At 41.5% G+C, this 17174-nt stretch overlaps 1 protein-coding gene across 1 annotated transcript in view; it reads left to right on the forward strand.

Annotated features, from left to right (window-relative positions):
- dlgap2a (discs, large (Drosophila) homolog-associated protein 2a) overlaps positions 1-10416 on the forward strand; it is a 34531-nt gene extending 24115 nt beyond the window's left edge. The window contains exons 7-12 of the mRNA XM_068751552.1: positions 2483-2868; positions 6830-6921; positions 7085-7524; positions 7632-7723; positions 9920-10072; positions 10210-10416. Of these exons, the coding sequence (XP_068607653.1) occupies positions 2483-2868; positions 6830-6921; positions 7085-7524; positions 7632-7723; positions 9920-10072; positions 10210-10416 (1370 nt within the window). The remainder of the gene's footprint in view (positions 1-2482; positions 2869-6829; positions 6922-7084; positions 7525-7631; positions 7724-9919; positions 10073-10209) is intronic.
- Positions 10417-17174: the final 6758 nt, after the last annotated feature.

The following is a 17174-nucleotide window of genomic DNA, read 5'->3' on the forward strand; positions in this document are numbered from 1 at the left end:
ATATTCACAACTGCTTCACAGCATTAGCTGCTGGTTCTCAGTAATTCTCTGTCATCCCCCAGAAACGGAAAAAATATCTGAATCCGTCTTCCCGCAGGAGCCGAGTTCTGAAACTTCTCACTCCCTGCTGAATCGAGCTTGATGTTCGCAATGATCAGAACCGAACAAGCTCCAAATATTTTTGCATTAATTTTATCCGGTAGGCTGACTGAACTGAGCTCAATTTTGTCGGGATTTGACTTTCACTCATGCATTTCTTTGACAAAGTCTTTTGTTTTATTCTTTCCATCTGTCTCTGAAATCTTAGCATCATCTATCTTATGTGCCGATTAATGTGCTGATTAAACCAGTTTTAATGCGTTCCATCCGCCGCTGACGTTAAATCCCAGGTACGACTTCGGCAACAATTCGACGCCGATCTCTGTTGATAGTTTACATAAGTGGTATTTTAAATTTGTTGTGCATGAACTCTGAATGCTGAGTAATACGGCAGCTGCCAAGACGGGATCGGAAATGACAAGGACTCCTGTCTCATCGTGACTCTATTTTGGTTCTCCTTCTGATTCATGGGTCATTTCTTTCCTCTTTTGATCTCCCTCTCTCAAAACACACAAACGCACGCACTGAACAGAGCCTTGTAAACAGAAAACTCACTGTCCTCCCTTTACCTCTGTAGACGTCTCGCTACGTCACACGGACAGAAGGCCTTATTAATAAGACAAAATGCCCTGAAAGGTTTGCAGCAACCCCGGCCTGTTTGCTCTCTGTCCTCTCCCTAACTCCCCAGTAACGTGTCTCCTCATCCATGAGACGTTAATTTTGTGAATGGACAGTGGCATGCGTCATTAAGCCCTTGGAGCAGAACGCTCATCACAGACCAGACGTCTGTGGTTATTTATAAACGCATTTCTAAAATAATGGGTGGGTGTGTGAGTGAGAACAGGCCAGAGGTGAAAGCCTTCATTTTATTCTCGCCATTGATTATCTTTTTCCTACGTAGTGTGACAAATTGTTCCTTTGTTGCTGAATAAAGTTTGTTTATTCTGTGGCTTTTGTTCCACATCAATGTTTGCAAAGACAATTTATTTGCTATTAATTCTATGCCACAACGTTTCAGCTCTTTAGAACTGAAAATAGATCAGATTCTGTAATTGCTTTGTGTTGTTGTTAGAAATGCAGGCTTTAACGCAGATTGCCTCCACGTCGAGGAAAGCGATAACCCAAAGACTTAACCTGCGGCATGACTCTGTGTTCTTCCTCCGTGACGTCGTCCTGCCTCCTGTTCGTCGCTCCTCACGAGGTTCCTGGCACAACTCGGCTTTGATCAAGAAACCCTCAATCCAGGCTCTCGCTTCACACGTTTCAGCCCGACTATACACTGACAGAGCATCGCTCTCAGAGCCCCGCTTAAAAAAATAACAACACGTCATAGTCTGGATTCTGTTCACGACCCATTCCTTGGCCCATCTCACTGTGAATTTCGTCCATATTTTCATTTGCACTTGAAAGAAAAATAATCCCCTTCTCTCTCTCGTGAAATGGACAGAATAAGATCAGCGTTGTCAGGCTTCACTGAGCCGTAATTCCTCACTAGGATCCTTCACACAACGAGGACTGTTGATTGCTGCTACGGTTTATCAGCCAGAGTCTGAGGAGAGTCTCGTGTCGCAGGCGCTTTGATGTTCTCTGGGACTGACTTATTCAGTATGTTAAAAATATACACCCACAACCTCTAAATAGCGCCTGCTTTTCCACGAATTCTCTCCAAATCTCAAGGAGAGAAAATGTGTCTGCACTAAAGAGGGAAAAAAGTATATTCAACAGAGAGAACTCACTAAGCCAGGAGATGGGATCAATATCATACCAGATCAACAGCAGAAAAGTGCCAATAAAAAGTAACCCTACAAAGATTGCTTTTATATTGTTTCCGGATTTGCAGCCATCTAGATTCTATTGAGTTGTGAAATCTAATGTCCCATCATAATTGGCATGATATATTAGCTCCCCACTTCTGCTAATGAGGCCATTAAGTAATAAAAGTAAATTAATTATGCAAAAAGAGGGCACAGGGAGAGAGCGTACCTCCGCCAAGAATATAAGAATCCTACTGTGGTGATGCCGTAACCTGCAGTGTTCTGCCACTGGTTGGCATGGCATGATTCTGAAGGTTCTCACGAATCCCGTCAATAAAAGTAATTACCATGACATGAGAAACGACATCACACCGAGCCAAGTTTAAAATATGATGTCACACAACAGAGGGAATATTTATGGTATAACAATGTGCAGATTCGCTGTCTCTTTCACTCTGGTAAAATAATTTATTTGAATGACCAAATAGCCTTTGTATAAAGATTTAAATCGTATTGCACTGTTTAATGTTAATGGTTATACTAACCCTTGTGAATTAAGATTTATTTGCTAAAATTCATGTATAAAATATATTCAGAATCTTTAAATGTTGTCTTCCCACCTTTTCCAGCGATCACCTACACACCCAACTACAGGAAGAACCCTCCTCCGGTGCCGCCACGCACCACCTCCAAACCCCTCATCTCCATCACGGCCCAGAGCAGCACCGAGTCCACCCAGGATGCCTACCATGAGGGGAGGCACCCTCATGGTAGGATGTGGGCCCCCGATGGCCTCAGCTTGGGGCTGACCCCAGGCAGGGCCCTCTACAACTCCACCGACAGCCTGGACAGCACCAAGGCTGTAACCATCGCCATGGAAGCAGCAGGGGCAATGGCCGGAAAAAGACACCCGTCTACAGACAGCCACAGCTCGGTGCTCACATGCGACAAGGCCATCCTGGTGTCCAAGGCAGAGGAGTACCTGAAGACTCCTCGGTCCTCTATAGGGATACAGGTTAGTGTCCCCCAAGGATCGAATGAGCCTTGAGATGAGTTCAACACAGAAACATCCCTCTGTTAAAAGCAGCTAAAGACTAGAGAATTAAAATTTAACTTGCAACTCATTCAAATAATGTGACCTGATTTAGCTTGAGATAGATATTTTATTGACATTCAGAGGACACACCGCAGGTGCATATATATGGCTCATATAGCAACACTTAAAGCACAGATATTTAAATAAGGTGTATACACAAAATAGTAATATTATGTACAGCAAACAGCAGTAAACACATGTCACAATGTCACATTCCCCTAAACAAATGACAATAATCAGTGTGAAAATAATAAGCTATTGAATTGAAATGATCAAATGTTGTCTCAACCAAACAATAGAGGGATGCATGTATTGTCTTCTTACAGTCAACTTAATTGTCAATTAGATGCACTGTTTAGGTACATACTGAAAAACCTATGCTCAGAAGCTCCAATACAATAAAACATGATCATAAAAACATGATACAAAGACCTAAAAATACTTAATGAATAAACTACAAACACTTAATAAACAAACACAGGGCAATTCACAGTCAAAAATAAATACAAAGGTACATGGTGCAGTACTTTTGCTCCTTTGCCATGTCTGCTGTGTCATATTATGGCTGCACCTCAGTCCATGCTCCCTAAAAAGAACAAAGGTTTTAATGAACATTTAAAGCTTACATCAATTCCAAAGCTCGTGTTTATCATGCAAGGATACACACAGCTTCTCAGACTACTTATTTTGATTCTAATATTTTCATAAAATTAAGACATTTTCAGTATTGGATTGAAATCAAGTGTTGTCATGCTATTCGTTTAGGTTTTGATTGTTTTATTGTTTAAATACGACTTGAAATTGTTAATATGACGTCAATAATGATCCAATCTTATTAACAAGCTAGCGTAACTGTCTTGTTATGAATTTCAGATGCAACAAAAGAGCAAGCGACTTAAAATTAAACAATTTCCATGACATAATAAGTATATAATACGCTTTCAGCAAGAGTTCATATTTAATTGGTTGCCTGTTGAAAACTTGTACTTTCTTCGTTTTAAGCATTATTAGCAATGCTAACTCTAGCCTAGCTAACAGTAACGCTATTTATTTACCTTCTCTCGATGCCATGATGTTACAGTCAATAATCATTTTCCCGATTCTGCAGCAGCGCCGACATAGTTTGAATATATACTGAAACTACACTTTAACAGGAGACATTTTAATACGATTAAATATTCTGTAACTCATAAACAGATGAGAAGCAAAGCGTCCCTGTTGACATGCCGGTCGCTGTGAAACGTCATCACGCAGAAGCGTAACTCCATACACGTCATCTTCCGCTCACGCGGTCAATGCTTTGTTTACTTTTTTGCATATTTGACCTACATTCCGCTGACGCCGTCAACTTTGACCTACATTCCGCTGAGTCCGTCAACTTTGACCTACATTCCGCTGATCCCGTCAACTTTGACCTAGATTTTTGACCTAAACGTAATTTAGAATGCTGGAAATTGGGATATTATTATTATTATTTATTATATATATTTATATACAAATATATAATTATATATTTATATATATAAATAAATAATAATACATATATATTATTATCAATTATATATATAAATCGCTCCGATATGTCGAGGTATTACTGTAGAGTCGACAATATGGATGAAAAATTGTAAACATTTTATCAACTGACAATTAAAATACCCAAATGTTAACCTTGACAATTATCTGTCAATAAAATCAACAAAACAAGTGATTTCAGTGTAAATCAAGTCTGTTTTTAAATATTCACTTGTACCACATGGGGTGACATGTACCTTCCTTAGCATTAATTCTCAAATTAACCCTCTCTCCACTGTGATTGATCGGTTTACGACAGGAAGCCTAATCAACCTGAATTAGCTTACTGCTTCTGCATTGATTTCTGATTGCCACCAGGTCATTTTGATCTTTGGCCATATGGAACATTTTTGTTGTTGTCTTGCCTTGCTCTAGGGCCTGACAACAACCTTGGTGCTGTCCTGCTACCGATGATTGGTTTATTTAAAAGAAAAAAAATCCATTTTGATTGGAGACATAATGAGGTTGCATGAGGAGGACGTGTAAGCTTTAAACAGAGCCCGTGGCTGGGACAAGTCACCAGGTGGTGTTTGTGTGTTTGCAATGAAAGGCCCAGTGGTTCAACTTTTTGCTGATTCTCAAAGCTTCCACACCTGTGTTCATGTTATTATTATTACTGAGGGTCTTTGTGTTTGCATGTGTGTGTAGGTGTGTGTGCGCATGTGTATCTTGTATACCGAAGCATCTTCGGGGTAGCTCAGCCTGTTAGACATAAATCTCGCCGTTTCCTGGAGGTTCTGTCTTCCCTCCGTCCTCATCCATCACAGACGTGAAACTCATTCTCTTTTTACGAGTTGGACTTTGCTGTGTTTCTAATCGCAAAGTAACGGAGGTCACCTCAGCAAGCTGGCTCCGCACTCATTAGCGTCCTGCCAACAGTTTCTACCAAACTGCCTGACAGAATACAAAATGCCTTTCCAAGAGCGTCCCTCTCCAGCTTTAATACTGGCTCGTCCACACCAGAGAAGCAGTTTGCATTTCATCGTGACTGAGATTCGTTTTTGTTTTTTTTAACCAATGCCTTTGACTCAATCTCATGATACTACGTTGTGCTGAAGATATATAAATGTCAGATGCACAGATGGTCTCCAGCAGACACGTCACAGTTGGCTGTTGGATTTATTTTGGTCGAAAATTCAGGAAAATAAAAGGACTTTTCTATTTGTCAGACTAACTCTGACTAAACAGATTAACATGCACACCATGACAATGCACTGCCTTGATTTAGCGTGTCAGCGCCGAAAAAAAAAGTGTATCTCATGCTTACAGAACAATCATTAGTTTTGAAGGTGTTTGGTCATTAAACAAAGTATTACACAGCATCCCACGCGTATCTTTCCATCTGGCCAATCGGCACTGCTATTGATTTGCAGACCATTTCTGGTGCAGTCACAGAGAAATCAGCAGGCAGTGAAGAAGAAATGCCAAAATGCCAGAAAAAGAAAGAAAGGCCGAAAAGTCGGCAAAAGAAACGGACTGTGACAGAGCGCCGGGGGGGGAAATAGCAAAAGCAAGACAAAGAAAGAAGTGGAGGCAAAGAAATTAAACGAGCAAGAGATGAAGACTTGGAGACACAAATGACACAAATGACAGGCAGGGAAGTGTCGCAAAGATAAGAGCGCTGACGAGGTTTCCATAAAGCCAGGAAAGCCATTAAACACGAGACTGTGGCGGCTGCTGCAAGGCAGCAATAAGACGTCTCTGAGTCTGGGCGGCAGTCATGCAGCAGCAGACAGGGTCATCATCAGTCGTCTCCTCTCACCCTGAAATATCCACAAACGTTTGAAGAGTGTTCTTTCTTCCTCGTGCTTGACAGGGAGAGCACATCAGGTGTGTCAGAGCTGTGCCACTATAAGCCTTGCCAGTGTTGTGAAATGAGGCTGATTCTTGTGGGCTACAAAGCTAAAACGATGAGGGCCCTGCCAGTCACTGTGGGGCCCCTTTTCATACCGCACAGTCATTTGAACAATCGTACATTGTCCTGTTTACCAGTTTAATAATTATGAAATACTCCTAATAGTTTTTATTTGTGTGCAGAATATTTGACGAGATCACTCATTCGTTAAATATTATATCAGCCAGGTATATTTTAGATGGTCTTCTGTAGAAATGTAAAGTCCTCTGCAGGTTCATTCTGTCTTGATGCTTTTACTGCCTCTATAAATCAGACAACCTTTTCTTTATGATAGGCTTTGTGCTGCTGAGGTACACCGTCCGCTCCCAAACCAATAAGCCTCAGCAGCACTGGGGGGAATGCTCGCTCACGTAATGAGAAGCGCTATTGGTTCGTGTCATTTCTTCGCTTTAGGTGGAGGCGGCCACGGACTCTGAATCCGAAAGCAAAGGCTCACGGGAGTACCACTCTGTCGGGATCCAGGTGGAGGACAAGAACAAGAGAGGGTGAGATAATGGCTCTGAGTGTTTTGAGACCATTTGAGAACCTCAGTCTTTGATCTCTCTCCATTGCGAACAATGCTTCCGTTGTCTCTGCTATTTGCCTTTGTGGCCTTCGTGGCCTTTGTTTACCAGCGTGAGCTCAATCGACTATGTCTATCTCCTCCAGACAGGGCAGGTTCAAGCGCTCCAACAGCGTGACTGCAGCGGTGCAGGCTGACATGGAGCTGGAGGGCTTCCCCATCATGGAGGACAAAGGACTGCAGTTCGGCGGGGGTTTCCAACGCCACTCGGAGCCCAGCACGCCCACCCAGTATGGGGCGGTGCGAACCGTACGAACCCAGGGGCTCTTCAGCTACCGCGATGACTACCGCACGCCTGCTGAACCCCCCAGCCCCAGGGAGACCGCCAGCGAGACCGCCTGGCAGCTGGAGCCCCCTTCCCCGCGAGAGAAGGTGGCCTCGTCGGGCGAGTCGGGCAGGGCCTCCCCCTCGCTGAGGAGAGACGGGAGCTGGTTCATGCAACTCCTCCACACAGACACCAAGAGGATTGAGGGCTGGTGCAAAGAGATGGAGACAGAGGCTGAAGAGAATGACCTGACAGAGGAAAGTGAGTATAGCCTATCACGCATGTTTTAAAATGTGAACACACCACTTCCTACTTCACATGCTATGGATGTGTGTTTGTGTGTGTGTGTGTGTGTGTGTGTGTTTCAGTCCTTGGCAAAATCAGAAGTGCAGTGGGAAGCGCTCAGCTGCTCATGTCTCAGAAATTCCAGCAATTCTACTGGCTGTGTCAGCAAAACCTGGTAAGAAATGTAGCTAAGATGGAGAGTGTGTGTGTGTGTGTGTGCGTGCGTGCATTGAGTCAAAACTCCAAAACCATATTTTTCATTGTCCATCGTGCTAACAGTAGCTTTGCTATGCGGTGACGCAGTCTTTAATCAGAACTCCATAATTTGAGTATAATTATCCAAGTTTTCAAGCATGCAGACAAAATAAAAGAAGTTTGAACTGTTTTTTTTATTCTCACATATTGTAATGTATAAATATTTTTTCAGTCTAAAACATCAATGTCAATTTTAAACATGGGCAGAAATAATAATGAACAAAGGAAAAGGAAAAGACCAAAGGTTTGTGCTGTGAAATGACCTTTGCTCATTAGATGCAGTTCTACACTCCTTCGTGGTTCCGTACAACCTTTGTTATCCAACCTTCTAGACGTATTGAATGCCTTTGGCGGCTCTAACCGACCGAATCAAACCTGCTTAAATATCATTGACTGGAGGGGGGAGGGTAGTTACAACATTGAGAATCAATAGCTATCCAGCATATTTATATGTGACCTGAACATTTTGAAACGAAGCCTATAAAAGCGTGGTTGGATGTGTGCGGCGTTTTAATGATGCAGCTTTGTCCCGAGAAGAAAGGAAGGTAGACCTCAATATCCAGGCAGCAGCTTCTCTATCGCTCATCTCGGAAAGGAACACACACAGGGTCAGGGATTTCAGACTCTTTTATTTTCTTTTTTTTTTTTGCACTGTGCACAACTTGTTTTATCGATCTGAGCCAAGTACCCAATATTTTAAAAGAAGTCGGTGTGGAGCTGTGAGAGATAGTGTTGCTGTTTCTGCAATGTGCAGCAGAATAGGATCGTTCTGGGGTAGCGGGAGTCGTCCAGGGATTCGACCAAGTCGAGCACTTTGCCCCACTAAAAGACGCAAGATTACAACAACTTTTTCACTAAGCAAAAAAAAACAACTATTGGAGCAGTTCTCTGCCTGACAAAGGCTTATGGAAAAGTAATCACTTTATACTTTAGCTGAATTTGAGACTTTCACATTTTGAGCTCGTTTGTAGTGATGCCATAACAATCTGCATTTCCATAAATCTTCTGGCATTTAAAGTCAAAGTGATGCCTCGCTGATGTAATTGTCAGTAAAGCGCCATGCTGTTGCAGACAAAGAAAAAGCAGAGAAAAAGCAGAACTCACACAATAAAGAATGGATGGTAATGATTCAATCCGACAGGGATGTCGGCCCTTTTTGAACAGAGAACCTGCTATAACACACTGAGCCAAAACAATACCAGCGTAACGCTTCCCCAGTGTGATTTAGATGCATGTCTGCGTTCCAAGTACTCCAAGTTTATTAAGATGACGCGCCCATCACAGATGTGCTGTTGAAGTCGGCCTGTCATCTGGGCTCTGACACACTTTATGTTGCTGAATCTGCCATCTTGAGACAAACTGGAAGAACTTTACACCAATATCAAACAGTAGGTTGCCTTGAACGCTGCAGAAATTCCACATCTACCAACACCTAACCTGCAAAAACAACAACAACAACAATGCAGTAAGTATTCCAATTGGCAACAATATGGCCCATTACTGGATCCATAACATCTCAAGCAAGGCCTGATCTGTGTACTTTAAAGTTCTTTATTAGTTACATTTACTGGATGTGCAAAGCATTATGAGGGGGAAAAAGAGCTCACATTTGGTGTAGAGGAAGCGATGCATGTTTATCATCATGCATATATTTTTAAAAATAAGATATATCCTGAACAAAAAGCATAATGTAGTACTTGCGTGTAACTACGTCAGCACTGTTCCCTCTCGTCTCTCTGCCGAAGTAAATGAGGTGACTCAAACTGGAAAAAAAGATGAGATTTTGACCTTTGCATTTGAAATGATCACGAAGTTATTAACTTCACGTCCTCGCTCGTAACTCATTAAACTGCAGGTTGGCCACAGACAAAAGTGATGCTCACTGCCGTTTCTTTTGTGTCAAGAATGGAGTGATGAAAAGGTCTGAACTCACAAAAGAAGCTTATTATGAGACAGAATCGCCCTGCCTGATGAAATGTTCTCGCTTCATTCAACCAAAATTCCCAAAACCAGTATTCATTGCTCTTTGGTGTGCAGATGAACAGGCAATAAAACACACTATGTCACGCCAGGCATTTATGTTTTCTTTCTTCTAACTCCTCTGACTGGTGTCCAGGACCCCAGCGCCATGCCGCGGCCCACCTCTCAGGACCTGGCTGGGTTCTGGGACCTGCTGCAGCTCTCCATCGATGATGTGACCGTGAAGTTCGAGCAGTTGCAGCAGATCAAAAACAACTACTGGAGGAACCTAGACAGTCCAGAGAAGAAGGTGAGGGGGGGGGGGGGGGGGGTGTTGGCTTGGTACAGACCCCTGAACAACACATTGTGATATTGTGATTTTTAGCTGCCGATATGATTGACTTAAAATTGAAAACAACACCCTATTCCCATATCTTGTCCCCAAAGCCACCAGCTCCCGTACCAAAGAAGACAATTCGACAGAAGAGCGTGATAACGAGGGAGAAATCCCTGGACCTCCCAGACAGGCAACGGCAGGAGGCCCGTCGGCGTCTCATGGCAGCCAAGCGGGCAGCCTCATTCCGGCAGGACTCGGCATCAGAGCGAGCAGACAGCATCGAGATCTATATTCCCGAGGCGCAGACTCGACTTTGAGAAGACAGGGTCAGGGGCTGACCCGTCTCCCTGCTCCCACATTCAAACAACTTTGAAACTAGCCTTTTTTTCTAGACTTCAACCCTCTTTACGCTTCCTTTATCCATCTGTTGTCTGATCCTCAGCCATCCTCAGCGCCCTTCGCCAACACCTGTCTGTAGGATGTGCCAGGCACCTTCTCCCATCGCCAAAATAAGTGTTAGCCGAAACGTGCGACTGCTGTGGATGGGGCTGGGCTTCTCCTTGGTTCGCTGGTGATCGTCAGGCTCAGCTGTCGCCACTCTAGCGCTCTCATCCAGGGGTCAGGGATGGGCGTGTCTGTTGGGTTTTTCAGCATTTTTGCAAAGTGCCATTTAAAAAGTGCAGCTTTGAAAACCTACCAGCAACCAGGTATTTTAGCTGCAAAGAGTAAATGAGAGAAATTCTAATTATTTAAAGGTGTTCGAAAATTGTCAGTGGGTCCATGTTTTTAAATGATTTAAAGTTATATTATGAGTATACTTTTAGTGTCTCTCATGTTTGTTTGTTTTTTTTTGGGGGGGTGGGGGAAGTGTTAATTACAAACTAAATCTGACTAAATTGTTTTAAGTTCAAAACTTTGAAAAGTGACAGTGCTTGAAATACCTCAACTATGCGCATGTGGGACTGATCACCCATTCAAGGTTATTCAGGCAGCCCTGATAAGCTCTGGACTGGTCAGTGTTGAGAAATGCAGTCTGCTTCAATCTGGCTGCTGTTAAATATGTCCGCTTGGTCTGGGTTAGTGGGAGTGTGACGTTTACCAGCTCATCGTCACGCACATTTTTCAAATATATGTCCTATAGCTCAAGTTCCTGTTGCCAAATTTTAAAATATCGATATTTACTTGAAGCTGAAATCATGAACGTCTTGTGCCAAACATTTTCACTGTCAGCGCAGTTTAAAAAAAGAAAAGGAATAAAAAACTTGAAGGTTTGTGTAACTCCTTAGATGAAAATATGTACCGGTAGACGAATGCACTTACGCACTTATTACAATTCTCTCTATTTCAAAGGGAAATGTACATATCCAAGTTCATAATTGTACTGTTTTGAAATGTGAGCAGGAATACGACTCATTCTTTGTGTTTTTCCCTCATGTTCACTGCTTTGCCTGCCCTTTATCTTGCTTTTGGCAAACTGACATGTATTCATTCTTTTTTTTTTTTGCATTCATAGATGGTCATATAAAAGCAAACTGCTGAGTTCTCATCTGCATCCCTCTCTTTAGCCACTTTAAAGTAGTGCCCTCAGCTATAGGTGAGAGACGTGATATAAAAGCTGCAGGAAAACAAAATGTCTTTACGATAGTTTCATAAACTAATTATTGTTTTTCTTGGGAGGTTCTTCATTTCTGAAAGTCTCCTGAAGCCGTACCATAACTGTACCCATCCCCTCTAGAAATAATCAAAAAAAAAAGTGCAAACACATTCTAGGGGTTCCAAGCATGAAATCCAAAATAAAAGATACCCTGCAAGTGTCCTGAGGCTTGTGAGGAATGTAGCTATGCAGAGATGTTTTTAATATTCTGCCTCACCGTTAGCGTGATTTATTATTTGCTTTTGTAGATTGAAATCTAAAGGGGTTCAAATAAAATATTGTCCCCATATCTAACCTCTCACTCAATCAAAATGCCTTTTAAGAATGACGTAAATAAAAGGATTTCAGAATAGTATTTCATGAAAATAACAACAGACCTCAAATTGTGTAAAGAACCCTAAGAAATTCAAGCTAAATAGCTATTGTGTAAATTATTATACCATGATCTAATTTATTTTTTCATTCTTTCTAAACCGTTTGAATCCAGATGATGCTCATATACACAACTCTATGCTTAATACCTTTAGCAAATTAAGTTTTTATGGTGCGGAATACATAAACCTGTCATTTCAAACAATATAAAGAGCTCTTTAAGGACTTAATGCACGGACTTAGCAAAGTATTTAAAATGTATTTAGCTGGTAAAGCAAAATCAGAGCACTTTGCTATGTTATTGGAAAATTTAAAACCTAAAAATGGGGTGATTTGGACAGTCCCTGTTACTCAAAGACTTTATTTCCAGCTGATTTTAGTAAATTACTCTTAAACTCTTGCTCTGTGCCAGTGACTTAAAGACCAGTGTTTATTGTGATGCCAGTTCTCTGATCACTGACCGAGAAACAAGCGTCTGTTGGTTTAATCAACCAACTAAACTGTGATGATTCTGATTTATTAAATGCAGTACTAGAGCAACATTCAATGCAACACAGACCATTGCTGATGCGTGTTTGTGTGCTATATGCTCAGAAAGCAGGTAGATCCAGCATCAGTGAGGCTGGATTTACTACCAACCTCACAGACACACATTGTCCCTATGTCTGTTGTAACTTCCTGTACGTAGCTTAGCATCTAACTGCTTCTTCATTGCAGAGGCAGGGACCTTTAAGAGTATGACAGTGGGTTTCTGGAAAGCGTCTATGTGTTTGATGCCAAGCAGTTGGCGGAGGCGGAGGGTGGGGGGGGCGTTCCCCTGCTGTTGCCACGGTGGCAGGCGGATGGGAGAGAGACAGACTCAGGCTGACATATGCTGGCTTAGAGGAGATGAGAGCTCCGCATTGAGCCCCGAACTGCCGGTTCTATATGCTGTCGTGTCGCTGTAAGGCTGCTCTGCGAGGATTGCTCGGCACTGTGCTGGGAAATGTTCAGCCTGCTTTTGACAAAGCAAAGCAGCTTATGTAAGATTTTTTGGGTCCTTGGTGAGATCAAGCAAACAGCCTATGAGGCCCTTTGATATATGTACTGTGTGGAGTCGTGGCCTATACTGTACGACCTAAAGATCAATGCGACGTGTAATTCTTTTAGTTTCATTCAAGGACATCACCAAAAAGAAAACTGGAGTTTCTCCCTTATGCAAAATGAGCAGGGCTGTGGATGGAAGAAAAGGATATCCTGATCCTTCACTTCAAAGCATCGTTCTTGCACCTCCAGGAGGAATTATCAGGATTGCAATGAGCTTTTTTGTTTCCGTTAAACCATAAAGGAATAATTTCATAAAGTAATGTGGAACAATGCTGACAAGAAATAAGTAAGCAGAAAATGTATGTAGAGACAGACAGTTTGAGGAATGAGCAGGCCTTGCAAAATTCAATTCAAATAAACCCTAAACCAGAAGGACAAAAAGGTCACCGGTGTCATATTAAATATATCGAGGGCAGAAAAAGCTACTCCGTGCCATCTTTACAACCCATGTGTCAAATTGTAAAATCATTCCTCTGCACACCTGCATGTCCTTCATCGTCTACGTTGGCAAACCTTTCATTTTATTGCTTCCAGTCACCCGTTTCTCTCACTTCAACTCACACCTTGACTCACTTCTGGTACGACTGTCTATCTGCTTTGACCTCTAGAACCCATTATGTGAACTATTTCAAGGGGACTTTTGTAACCATTCTGTGGAAAGACTGTCAGAATCACCACAGATGGACTGAAACGCCACTTCCCAGAACTTGGAATGTGAAACCACTCTATAATTAAAATGAAAATGAAAAGAGTAGTTGTTTAGATAAAAACTATTTTCATCTCTTGTATATCCTATCTATAGTGAGAATGAATATAATGCCAAATATTCATTATTTGTAAAGAAATGTATAGAGAAATATAAATATATAATATATGCTTCATTAAACCCGACTATCTTCTGCATTTTCTCATGTTCTGTTGTCTTTTTGCTTTGTTGTGATGATTTTATAAACTGATATGCTGGCATGCAAAATTCTGATTCTGAATGTAGGATTTTCTTTTCTTTTTTAATTAAGAAACTGTCCCACCAATATAATTATATTTTATTCAGTCTCATTTGCTTGTTTAGTGTGTGTCAAGTAGCTGTATGATTTTGGTTGTTTATTATTATTATTATTATCATTTCAGAAGTATGTATCGTCCTTTGTTCTTTCCTAGCCAAGCTATTGAAAGATTTTGTCTTTGAGTAGTTTCAACTTTGTCGAGGTCACCAAGTGTAAATAATTCTGCAATTAAATTTTTGTAGAAAATGTTTCGAACGGTTTGCTGTGCCTGTTTACTCGTAATTAAGCAATAAGCAATTGGCAGCACACATTCACTGTGACAATGATAGTATATGATTATTATAAATGGTAAGATTTGATTGAATGAGATAATTTGCCATAACACGAAAGCAGATTATAGAGATACTGATCATAAAAACAATGATAGTATTTTAGCTCATGCAAGAAAATGTTAACTATTATTCACATTCTATACATTTTATACACGTATGCAGGCTACAAACCAGAAAGGCAATGAGGATATGCATTTCAGAACAAGGTTTGGTGCACAAAACGTCAGTCCAAAAACACAAGCAATGGCACCATGAAGGGGGAGAGATACAAAAATCAAGTTTGAGAGAACATAAGAGGAAATCTACTCAAGTGTACTCACTGAAAAACTCTTAAGCATCTGCCACATTCAAAAGACAGCACATGGACTATAAATACTCAATGTAGGAAGGGGCAGGTTATCATTGAGGAGGGAAACACACATAGACATCAAATAACACAGGCTGGCTATCAGTGCAGATTTCTGTTACAGGACCTGACGTCAATTTCCTTCGAATAATTCTATTTATGTGTCCTAGAATCGATGCTGAAGGATGATGACATGTCTGCAGGTTGTCCAGTGTACCAGGATTGTGTTTTTACTCTGCAGCCTCAGCGCCGATCTCTTCTAAAGGTTAAGAGTGCTGGGATATGGGTAAGGTGACCAAACAGCACCCACTCATGATAATTAGAGAAGCTACCTTTAATCTGAAAGTTCCATGATTCAGGTTTTCCAGTTTTTATGGTCTTACGTATCCTCGTAGTTGATATAAGCCCTCAGCTCACTTGTACAATCTCATATATGCAAGACAAGATCATCCCCTGTTGGTCAAGGAAAGAAATTCATGGGTTGCCTCTAACTGAAAATACAGCAGGACTTCTCTGTCGAACAATGTTTCATATGAATTGAAAATATTTTACTTGAATTAAATCTTTAATCAATGTGTTGCTGTGATAATTATATATGATTCACCTCAAAGTACTCAGTTCTGTCTCTCTGTAACACCACAAGGACTTTTTTACTGTTTGTGCTTTTTGAGAGTGTTACTTAGTTCTGACTCGCCAGTGAGTGACTTTGATGAATAGCACTGATCTAGTACTTCAAAAACTTTATAAACGTGTAGGCACACAAAACCCTGATTATCGTCACTGTGGGAGGCATAATTGTTTTTCTGAGTTAGAAGAATACTAATTGGCTACAGCCAGATGTGAGAATTACATGGTTTGCGGAGTGGCCATCAAACCAACATGGTGCATTCAGTAAAGACTCAGGCAGCATCACATCACGGTGCAGAGTCTCGGTTCCACGTGAACCGGCTCCTTTGTGTGCAGACTTTTCATATCTTCCTTCAACAGTTCTGTGATTAACTGCCTCTGGTGCACCTTGGCAAGCAAATGCAAGATTTTATGTATCATTTCCTGCAACTCTACATATAATTGTTGGAAATTTAATCAAGGTTTATTATGCAGTTGCAGAGGATGCAATTAGAGTATTTGTACCATGTAATTATACATTTACTAGCAATTAAACCAAATTATGGTTCCCTTCTTTTCTGTAAAAGATGTGTCTTAATTTTCCATTTTCTTTTTGCATTTTTTGATCTCCCTACATAAATGTGACAGGGATAGATATTCATCAGGATTTCTGTATCTCCATCATTACATAATCATTTTTGGTCTGGAACATGTCTGGCAAACTATACACAACAGCTCCGCCAATATTAATAATTTTATATTCATAAAATCCCTTGAAACTTTATTTTTCAGATTGGTCTGAATTACTGGGTGGTTATCTTGTCAATACCACATCTTGCAAAGTACACCTATTACAGCTTCATCAACACTTTGAAGAGTTTTTATCAGAATGTTTTTTATCATTATTTTTCCATTGGCATATATATGGGGGTCGGTGCCTTGATTAAGGACCTCGGCAGCTGACAGCTGCATTGGCCAATGGGATATTCGGGGGCTTGACGGGGGGGGGGGGCTGTACTTCCGGTATGAACATCACATGACTAAATAGAAATCGCATGACGTGATACTTCCTGCTTCCCTACGGTATGCTAGCTCTGAGTTTTTCCGAGTCGATCGATCCTAATCATTTCTGATCACGTCTTTAGATACTGTTTGGATACTTTGTCGGCCTCACCATTTGTCGTCGTGTTTTTGGTCACGGTGCAGCTACTGAGGTTGAATCGGGCTCGTCGTGCGGTGAAATAACGTTGCTGTCAGCCTTTATGAATTGTCATAATTACCGGTATTTGGTGTAATAACGCAATATAACTTGAGTAATTATTATTTTAGCCTCGCTTAGGTCCACCTCTCAATTGTTCTGCTTGTTGCAAAGTGTCCTTGAATTACAGTATTATTAGTATTCGTTGTGCTACTACTACTACTACCATAGTAGTACGTGCTAGTATCGTATGTTTTTATAATTTTTGTACATTGAATCACATTTGGGATGGGCTCCAGCAGAGCTGTGGGGGCCGTGACCCACAAGGCGGATACGCGGCTGTAGACGAGACGGTTGCATTCGACGATGGATGAATCCCATGCTTTTTTCTTTCCCTTCTGCAGGTGACGCCATGCTTCTTCCACCTCTTGCGGTAGAGGAGCGTGGCTGAGACCCACGTGTCCGATCTCCAACACC

The sequence above is a fragment of the Brachionichthys hirsutus genome, chromosome 18 (genome assembly GCF_040956055.1).
Source record: "Brachionichthys hirsutus isolate HB-005 chromosome 18, CSIRO-AGI_Bhir_v1, whole genome shotgun sequence".
Taxonomy (NCBI): Eukaryota; Metazoa; Chordata; class Actinopteri; order Lophiiformes; family Brachionichthyidae; genus Brachionichthys; species Brachionichthys hirsutus.